The sequence below is a fragment of the Ambystoma mexicanum genome, chromosome 12 (assembly GCF_040938575.1).
Source record: "Ambystoma mexicanum isolate Mex_15411 chromosome 12, UKY_AmexF1_1, whole genome shotgun sequence".
NCBI lineage: Eukaryota > Metazoa > Chordata > Amphibia > Caudata > Ambystomatidae > Ambystoma > Ambystoma mexicanum.
Window position 1 is genome coordinate 55760428 of NC_090936.1, and position 10670 is coordinate 55771097.

The 10670-nt window shown below is 53.0% G+C and overlaps 1 protein-coding gene across 2 annotated transcripts in view; it reads right to left on the reverse strand.

Annotated features, from left to right (window-relative positions):
- The window catches only part of LOC138513267 (oxytocin receptor-like), a 57204-nt gene extending 47422 nt beyond the window's left edge, over positions 1-9782 (reverse strand). Inside the window, exon 1 of one of the 2 annotated variants that reach the window (XM_069627955.1) lies at positions 8281-9782. In XM_069627955.1, the coding sequence (XP_069484056.1) occupies positions 8281-9160 (880 nt within the window). In that variant the 5' untranslated portion in view covers positions 9161-9782. The remainder of the gene's footprint in view (positions 1-8280) is intronic. The other variant, XM_069627956.1, reaches the window with a different exon arrangement.
- Positions 9783-10670: the final 888 nt, after the last annotated feature.

A 10670-nucleotide genomic window follows, 5' to 3' on the forward strand; every position in this document is an offset into this window, starting at 1 on the left:
GCGATTACGCTGGTGTGCAGCTGGGGATCATGGGGTGTTTTCGCACGATTACGTCGGGGTGCAGCTGGGGATCACAGGGTGTTTCCACGAGATTACGCTGTGGTGCGGCCAGGGATTGCGGTCTGTTTTCGTGCGATTATGCCACGGTGCGGCTGGGGATCGCGGGGTATTTTTGCGCGATTACGCTGGTGTGCAGCCAGGTATCGCGGGGTGTTTTCGCGCGATTACGCTGGGGTGTGGCCAGGGATGGCAGGGGGTTTCTGCACGATTTAGCTGCGGGGGCTGTATGCTGGCCCAGGGATGGCGCAGAGGCTTGCGCTGTGTTAGGTATTTCACTTGCTTTTTATTGTGGGTGGAGGCGTGTTGGGGGCGTTACTCGCGCAGCTTGCTGTTACTTGCGCGACGGCTACTGATGCCTCTGGAAATCCATGAATATGCGTGCCACGCAAAGATTTCTCTGCGCCACGGCTGACGCAGACTCCTTCTCGGCACGCAGACCATGCGCCTTTTCTGAGCCCGATTCCATGAATCGCACCCATAGTGTTTTTATATGCAGGCAGATTTGAAGCAACAGCAGGTGGCAGCTCCAGTCAGCAGACACGTCCAAACGGTGACAGAGTATCAAAACCAAGAACATTTCTGCACTCTTTGCTTAGCATTGGCGGACACGTTGGGTTTTTATATGTAGTCCAATTTAAAGCAACAGCGGGTCCAGAGTCAGCAGACACATCCAAACGGTGGTAGAGTATCAACACCAAGAAGACCTCTGCACACTTTGCGTATGCATACTTTATATGTATTTTGTAATATATGTGTGAAGGAGTGCATGAAGAATGGGTACTAGGTGCGCGTGTGAATGAGCGAGTGTACGGTGATTAGGGGTGAGAGCGAATGGTATGTTTAAATAAGTGAGTGAATATTGTGCAAGTGTGTGTATCTGATATATGATATTTTATTTATATCGCGCTCGTACATAAGGGTTCCAGAGGGCGAAGGCCTCAACCCCTAGGCCTCAAAGCACACAATTGTGCATCCCCTTTTTCGCTATGTTCCTTCCCGTGCACCCCTTCCCTCAGCCCCTAACAAAAGGAATCTTTTTGTCTATACAAGATGTTGTGGGCTGTCCCCGGTCCTCGGGGCACCCCACAGATACAGTCGGATCACCGGGCGCGGTCCCACAAGTACGGAGGGGGGTCACCCCCGGTCACCAGCAGCTGCGGCTCTGAGGGCACTCGGGCCGCACTGCACACAAGGCCACGACCACGTGGCACTCCACGGACACACAGACACAATAACTCAGACACGAGTTGCCACTTCCTGGGGCTCTGCTGCTCTGCCCTCGCGGTGCCAGCAGAGCCCCTTTTATTGTTACAGCGTCATGACACGCACGCAGCGGGGACCACTAGACCCGCACACAACATCCCTCCTTTATTATAAACAAAATAAAACAAAACTACACTGCAAACAAGAACTTCCTACTGTGTTCCACACGGTGCATTCTATTCCGGGCACCCACTGTGCCCCTACATCATCACATCAAACATTGGGTGCATTCTAGTCCAAGCACCTCTGAACAGCCGCTAATCCTGAACTGTTGACCACTGCAAACAAACAGGTGTGTTCTAGTCTGCACACCACGGGGCCCGACCACGGGCTGGGGAAGTTCAGAAGATTCCCGGATCAAACTGGCCACCGGTGCCGCTGCAGGACAAGAAGAATATGTTCTCTTCATATTCCTCCTCCCCCACATCATATGGTACTTCTCGGGGACCCTTTGCCACCTGGACCGCCGCCACCTTGGGGGTCTTTCTCGCCTTCGCCTCATTCCCCCCGGATGCCCCCACCATGCCAGCTGGGGCTGGGGCGAGGCACACTCTTTCAAAGTGACCCCCTTTTCCGCACCTTCCACAGATTTGTCCTATCGCCGGGCAGTCCTGCGGGTGTGGCAGATGCCACCCACACGATGACATACGGTTGCATTGGGGTCTCTCCTCGGCCGGTCTTCCCTCCTTATCACTCTTCCTCCTGGCCACCTGCCGACAGCGGCACCTCCTCAACCTTCACTCGCTGCGTGGGGACCTCCATCTTGAGGTGGTGTCTAGAGGAATCCATGACCAAGGCCCGCACCTCTGCAAGTTCCTGGGCCCGGCCAAGCTCCAATATTCGATCGAGGGTCAGCGCTGGATCCCTCAGAACCTGCTCGCGCAGTTTGGCGGAGCTGCAGCCATAGATGATTTGTGCCTGGATCTCGTCCTCCTCGAAATTCCCCAGGGCACAGGACAGTGCAATGCCGCGCAGCTTCTCATGGAATGCATTGAGGCTTTCCCCTTCCTCCTGCCTCGCACATCCCATCCTGAACCTCTCATAGTCCCTGTTGACCATGGGTCTGAAATACTTGTTCAGGGCTGCGATGGCTGCGTCTACGACTGATCTCGGGGCTTTAATGTCTTGAACAGTCTCTGGACGGCCAGCCCGGCAGAGTACAGGAGTGTCGGGCGTTTGGCTGCATCTTTGATCTCCATTGCAGCGAAGTACAACTTCAGGTTCTCCACCCAGGCCACCCACCGGGCCCCCAGACTTGCAGGCGCACCCAGGACATCGAAATGGGGTATTGGTGCCAGCTGACCCCGACATACCCCCTCGTCGTCCAACATGTTTAGTATTGTTGGGGATGCCAGCCGCAGTCACCGGCGTTGAGGGATGCCCGCAGTCCTGGGCCTCAGGTAGCTTGACCCCTTTTCCCCCGCCCCATGGTTGATTTCACCGGGGACTACTGGTTTCTCCTGCCCAGGGCGCACAAGCACTCCAGGTGGAGCCGCAACCCCTAGGGCCCTGTTGGGCACTACTGTGGGGGTTGGATGACACCCCTCTTCCCGGCAGTTCTCTTTTTTTTCCAGTCCTTTGCTTTCACCCAGATGCGGCCCGGGGCACGAGGAGTGTCCTCTTCTCACTCGCACCACGCGGGATGTACTCCTTGCTGATGCTGGTGTCGAGCTCTGGCAATTGAGCTCCGCCCCTTTTCTTTGTCCACGGGGCTAGGCCAGCACTGGAGCCCCTCCCCTTACTTGTTGTTGGCCGTCGCTGGGCCACGCCCCTTTTTCGGGGCAACCTCCGGTGTGTTCTCCGCCCGGGGATTCTCCTGTCCGGTCAGATATTGTTTTTTTTTTGTGGTTTTTTTTGGGAAAAATGAACGTTTTCACTGACGGCAGCCCGGGGCACAGCGGATGCACTCGCCGCCCTGATGGAGAGTGCCGCCGCGGGCTGAATCTCTAGGTCCCGCCTTCTTCCTTTGTTACGGGGCCTGGGCCTCCACGTGGCACACGCCGCAGGCCAGACCTCTCCGGCCCCGCGGAAAAGTGCACCGCTTCTTCCAGGCAGGGCCAGCGACCTGCGTGGTAACATCCCTGCAGGTCCCTGGGCCCCTGCAATGCTGCCGCCACCACGCGCTTCTCCCCACACGGCCGCCGACTGAGACCGCGTGCGCAGGTCCTTTTTCCGCCCGCCCGCTGCGAATGTCAGCAGGCGGTGCAAATTCCTCGTCGCCAGTGTTGTGGGCTGTCCCCGGTCCTCGGGGCAGCCCACAGATACAGTCGGGATCACCCGACAACACAGATACATCGGTGGGCAACCGGCGAGTCGCGGGTAGGGATTGACCCTACGGCGCCCGATCACCTGGCGCGGTCTCACAAGTACGGAGGGGGGTCACCCCCGGTCACCAGCAGCCGCGGCTCCGAGGGCACGCGGGCCGTGCTGCACACAAGGCCACGACCACGTGGCACTCCACGGACACACAGACACAATAACTCAGACACGAGTTGCCACTTCCTGGGGCTCTGCTGCTCTGCCCTCGCGGTGCCAGCAGAGCCCCTTTTATTGTTACAGCGCCATGACGCAGTCATGACACGCACGCAGTGGGGACCACTAGACCCGCACACAACACAAGAGTCCAAACTATTGACTTTGTCTGTGATTGTTTATTGAGGCGAGCTGGTATCAACAGAACGTACTTAGCTCCCGCTGAATATTTTTGTCCAAAAACAGTTCTACATTTGTTTTTCGATCAGTTTGCTCCTGTGCACTTTTCTTGTGCCTCGATTTTTTTGTTTATTAAATTGATTGCGGTCCCCCACCTTCTAATCCCCCTGTAACCTCACATACACAACATAATTTTTTTTTTTAAATGGCGAAAAACACACTGAACAAAAGCCCACGAGGAAATTGCAGTCGAACCACAAACGCAATACGCGCGCCAAAAACCCCACGTGACTGAAAGCCACCATGAAAGTTGCAAACCGTGTGGGGGGCAGCAGTTAATCCGCCTTGGAGCAGCACAGTGGGCTCTGGCGACATGCTTGGCGCTGTGCTTCAACGTTGCTCTGTAAACCAATCTCACGCTGGCGTGTCTCGAGCTGATTAAATCCTGTGCTCAGTGAAGCATTACCGTGAACTGCTAGGGTATTTTAATTGATAAAAGCACAGACCAAGTTCCAAGGCTGTAATACAACATGCTGTGAAGCAATAGCACCATGTACATGAGGTGCGGTACGTTTATTGGGGGCCGTTATCAGGGCATAATGACCCGCCCCTACACGATATTGTCCAAGGCAAAGCTAAGCACTATAAGTTGTTGCAGAATCATTATCCCAGGTGATAACGACCCCCTTTAAAAAAAAAAATATTGTGGTATTTATTGAGCACGGAGCTAGCTTCGAGAACCAATGGAGCACTTTACAGAGGTATACAACAATACCAATACACAACGGAGCACTTTGACTTTACAGAGGTCTACAACAGTACAGATGCATAAGCCAGGGGTGTTGCTGGGTCTGGAAAAGATCCTGGGCTACACTAATGTCGGGACTGTCGAGACTCGGGCGAGCTAGCCTTTTGGTTGTAGCTCCTGAGCTTCTATCTGGGGCTGCAACCAAAAGACCTGGGGCTACAGACCCCTAAGCCCCTCCTAGCAACGCCTCTGTGCTTAACAGAGGGCTTTTCAGAGGTAGCAGAACCGATATACCGCGGGTCGGAGGTGCTGGGGGTAGTTGTAGAATAAAGAGGAGGGGTACAGCTGTACAGAATGTGGGAGGAGAGGGGCGGACGGTGTCAGGTCAGGTTCCGAGGTCATGGGGTAGTGATATGATATTATAGGTTACTTATAATACACTTAATACCCAGAGGTTTCTAAGCGCTGGCCCGGGGATCAAACCTGTGTTGCTCCGTGTCTCTTGCTTCCAAGGCGAGCCCGTTGCCCCCGAGTATAGTGTAATGAAAAAGGAAACATTGTGAGGAAATTAACACACAGAAGTAGTAAACATTACACATGTTAGGCTTCATTGCGGTTTGTTAGTTTGAGAAACGGAACTGCACACCTCCTCTCTGTCATTACACAGCTGAGGAGTGTTACTCTGTTGCTTGTCAGGTTGCTGCTATATTCGGAATGCTATTGTCCACTTAGTTCGACTAACAAGCTGTTGATTACCCTTTTCACTGGAAACACAAGATATATGGTTGGTTAGGTATATAGAAACGGAGTACAGTGGGTCTCCTCGCATTTTACATTAAAAAAAGGAAACAAAATCAGTTAACAATGTAGGCAAATTGTGATTGGACCAGTTAAAGAAAAAAAAAACGTTCATAGATCCTCCAGACTGTTTGGAATAGGTCTATACCAGAGATTGCCTTCTGAGAATTCTAATTGGCCGAGAGGTCTATAATGCAATCCATATGCTTACTGTACTTATAGAGGGCATGGCAACGATTAGAGTAATATACAGTATGCCGGGCAGTCCCGCAAGCGCGTGCTTTACTCTAGAGTGTTGAGCAGTGAACAGAGGCCGAGTGACCGGCTGATGATGGGGGTTTATCGAAAACATAGAATAGGGACCGCCCCCCTGCCACCCAAAAAAGCACAGGTTCTTGGCCCGGTAAATGAAGAATAATTGACAGAGATTTCAATGTACAGTGGTGACAGGGGGGGTGACCTCTTGGGCAGGGTTACATTTTGGGCGAGGCGTTGCTAGGGTGATCTGAGAGGGTGGGGGGCTATAGCCCCAGGTGTTTTGGGTATAGCCCCAGATAGAAGTTCAGGGGCTACAACCAATAAGGCTAGCTCGCCCCGAGTCCCGGCATTAGCGTAGCCCCAGATCTTTTCTAGACCTAGCTACACCCCTGCGTTTTGAAGTGTGTCCATGCTCCTTTCAGATACATGGAATAGTTTGCCGTCAGTGGTGACCGGTTTCCAAAACCCAGATTTGATGAGGCGTGCTCATCTAATAGGAACATCACTCGACGGCACACTGCATTGTCTGCGTTTTGACTATTGACATTGAATGCATTTAGCATTTGAGGCTGAGTGACAAAGTGATAGTATTTTTTCAGATTCTTAAGAAAATCCAAATCAAAGCTCGTCAATCAGAATAGTAGCACTAGACAGAGTGGGGAAATCCCGTGGTAAGAGTGATATGAGACATCTCGGGAGGATAGCTCAGGGGCAACGTGCTTGCCTTGGAAGCAAGACGACGCGGAGTAACACAGGTTCGATCCCTGGGTCCGCGCTTAGAAACCTCTGGCTATTAAGCGCGTAATAAATAACCTATCATATCATTACAGGTTTGATGGTCGGAATCAAAGTTATAGGGCCTTATTACGAGGGCCCCGGTCGGGTAGAAATGCCAAAATAATTGCCTAGTAATACCGCCGTTTTTAACCGGACTGGGGAAACCAGAGTGTGCAGGTGGGAGCTCTAATCTACAGGCAGCCCTGAACGGCCAGTAGATCAGGTCCCTACCGGCAAAGAAATGCCGGAATCACCGGCACTACCGGTGCCGTCCATTCCAGCAATCCCATCCCATGGAGTCCATGGCACGGAAACGTACAGCCATCTCTGCTTGCTGCCGTAATCTGGCGGCAGAGACGGTAGGGTCAGTTTCCCAGTATCCCGCCGGAATTACCGGCGGGATACCAGGAAACTTGTAATGACCCCCATAATCTTGAAACCAGGGGGTGGGAAGTTCCACTGCTAAGGTGCAAGGAGGTCAAATGGGCGTGCATGTTATAATAACGCACGGTAGAGGAAGAACTAGGTGTGTGTGTGTAGGATTGAGGGGTTGATGGCGGGTTGGGATTGCAGAGTGCAAGGTGTTGGGGAGTCGTGGGGAAACAGGGCTGGCTGGATGGGGGTGAGAATTGGCTTTGAAGTTGAGGCGAGCAAGCTATATCCCATGGGGTGGTGGGCCGATGTGGTAGAAGAGCAGGAAGGTTGAAGGGTGTGTGTAGGGCCGGGCGATATTTCGAGTTCTGGTGATATATCGATATATATTCATAATCAATATAGGATGAGGCAATATCGTTACCATTGAGATGTATACATATTACATATACTACCATTTTTTATTTAGATTTTGATATTTACACAGCTCTGTGTATTGTCAAACAGGAAGAGGAACCCTGTATTTGCACTTGATTTTGATCAATGTCTTATAAAGGTTTTGGTGACATTTCGCATGTAATTAGCCACTTACAACTGAGCATTCAACCCACATAAACAATATTGAGATATATATTGTATACCACCATTCAGCCCAAAATATCAAATATTTTGGTCCATATAGCCCAGCTCTAGTTATGTGGGTTGCAAAGTTGAATCATTAAGGGAGAAGGGAGACAAAGAACACATCTGACAACCACAACATTTTCCCACCTATCAGACTTTCGTACTGTTTTTTGTATAGCGGCGCAGCCAGGATTAGAAAGCAAGTCTTTAGATAGCCAACATGAAATGTTAATGTGTAATGTTACTACTCTTTTGGACTGCACCGAATCACCACCATAGTAGTTTTGAAAGAGCCAATCCTTGCCCGTGGAGTATTGCACACCTCTCAACTCACATGCTTTTGGCGGATGTCGCCCACCGTGGAATAAGTTCACTCACCCGCCAAGCCCCTTACCAGCCATAGACATCAAATGGCGTCTCGGGAGGATAGCTCAGGGGCAAAGCGCTTGCCTTGGAAGCAAGAAGACACAGAGCAACACAGGTTCGATCCCCAGGTCCGCACTTAGAAACGTCTGGGTATTAAGCGCGTTATAAATAACCAATCATAATCATTGGCTCTCACCCACCAAAAACATTATCTTCTGTTTTCACTCACCCTGGGGACTCAAAAGGTTGAGAGCTACGAGAATTGTGCACCCGCCTGGAGAAGTCTGCTATGCTAAAGAACAATGACTTGTAAAGTGGGTTTAACAAATCGTTTAAGACGAAGCATAATGGCACTGTCTTACCTTCCGTCACGCTGCTGGGGTGCCACACCGTCCATAACTGCACAACGAAGAAGGGCGCCCAGCAAAGCACGTAGGCGACCACGGTGACCACGGTCATCTTGACCGTCTTGATCATGGCCTTGGAGATGCAGTTGATGCTGCTGGCCCTTGAGGGCAGGCCCTGCTTCTGGTCCCTCATCTCGAGCTCGGTGTGCTTCTTCACGTAGATGTTCAGCTTGATGACCTTGCAGATCTTGACCTGGCAGACGGTGAGGACCACCGTGGGGACGAAGAAGATGGCCACGAAGATCCAGGTCACGTAGGCCTTGGAGCCCCAGGGCTGGATGAACTGGGCCCAGCACTCGAAGACTCCGGGGGCCAGCTCGGTCTTGGAGAAGATGAAGACCTGGGGCAGGCTGAGCACCAGGGCGCTGCCCCAGCTGGCGCAGATGGCGGCGTTCCACAGGGCGCGCTTCTTCTGGAAGGTGACCATGGGGTAGCAGACGGCCTGGAAGCGGTCCACTGTCATGACCACGATCATGTAGGTGCTGGCAAACATGCCCACCAGCTGCAGGTACTTGACAGCTCTGCACACGGCGTCAGGGCCGATGAAGACGTCCGTGACGTCCCAGATGAGCTGGGGCAGCACCTGGAAGAAGGCCACCACCAGGTCAGCCAGGCTCAGGTGCAGCATGAAGACATACATGCGCGAGAGCTTCTTGCGCCTGCGCCACAGCACCAGGATCAGCACGAGGTTTCCCAGCGCAGCCGTCAGGAAGATGACGGTCAGCACCGCCACCTCGGCCCGGGCCAGCTGCTCGTCCCGCTCCGCCCTGCCCGCCGTCAAGTTCAGGCTGCCGCCGGGTCCCCCGCGCGCGGGAAAGGAGGCGTTCTTCTTCATGCTGCCGCCACCGGGGGATGCGCAGTCTGCGCCCGCGTGCAGGCGCAGCCCGGCAGAGCAAGTAAAAGGCGGGACGGGCGCCCGGGTCTCGCGACGCCGCGCTGGGCATCCAATCTCTTCATGGATGGCTGCGCCCGAGGCGCCGGCGGGGTCCCGTCTGGAAGGAGTCCCCCGCCGCTGCTCCCTCCCGCGCACACTCAGAGGGCGCGAGAGAGCCGATCCGCGCGCGCTCGCCTCTAAACCTGGCGCAACTTCTGCGCAAGCCGAAAAAGGCGCGGAAACACCGCGCTTCCAATGCAAATTCCAAATTCCGGCACTGGGGATCCGCGCGGCGTCCTCGTTGGTATGCTGCCGGCGCCGCACCAAGCTGCCTGCTTCCACAAACGCAATCGGAGCAGTGCACTGCCCACAACAGCACGAAGGGCGCACCGGCGCTCAGGGGAAAAGCGGACGTTTGTGATACCTGGCTGCGCCCGCTTGCCGCCCCCTTTTGTGTTGCATTCCCCATCGATCCAAGGAGACGCGGGTTAAGGGTTTCAAAATGAGTTTCCTGACGCCGCTTAAGGATCGGGTGAACTCTGAAATCGGATTTAGTTTCTTTTTGCAGATAAAACGGAGCGCCCTTTCAAAACTGGATTCCTCGGAACACACGGTAATCAAACAGGTGTGGCACATTTCCAAGTGACTGAAATGCCACGTTATTTAAAAGTTGTACTTCTAACCTTTGCATGGCGTTATAACCTTGAAGCAGCCCTCAATTTGCGGCGATGCGTGCTATGGGGACAGTAAGCACATCACAAAGGGTCCTTCGGCGGCACAAAGTTTTTTTTTTTTTAATAACGTAAATCCCTTTACTTTTCCCCCACGCTTCACTAAGCCAGCAAGTGTAGAACGAAGGGTGACGCTGCAGATGGCTTTCACCCACTTAGTTTCTTTCACCTACTTAGTATAATCCGAGTTACAGTCAGAAATAATCTGTGAATAACCATTTACTCGAAGAGCCGTTTTTCAAGGACATGTCTGTGAGATGGGCTATTCTGTATTCCTTGGTACGAGACATGTTTAAACTCTATTAACGTTGACGAAATGTCATTATTTGAAAAGGGTTTCCATGCGACCAGTCTTTTTAATCAATTAGGTCTGGGAAGAAATCTCACGTGTGAAGCCACCGACTCTGACATTGGGGGCTGGTGTGGGGGGCTGGGGCCTCATTTCTGATGTTTGGTTCCCTGCAGGCAGGGGTGTTGCTAGGTCTGGAAGAGATCCAGGGCTACGCTAATTTTGGGACAGTTGGGAATGGGGGCCAGCTAGCCTTTTTGGTTGTAACCCCCCAGCTTCTGTCTGGGGCTACAACCAAGAGCCCCGGGCTATAGCCCCCTCAGGCCACCCCTAGAAACACCTCTACCAGCAGTGCCGAATAGGCCTTGCAGAAGATGTGTAGTGGCCCATTTCAACATGATGGTTGCCCCTCCCCCCACCTTGCATAGAATCTGAGGCACTCGTGGGGTGC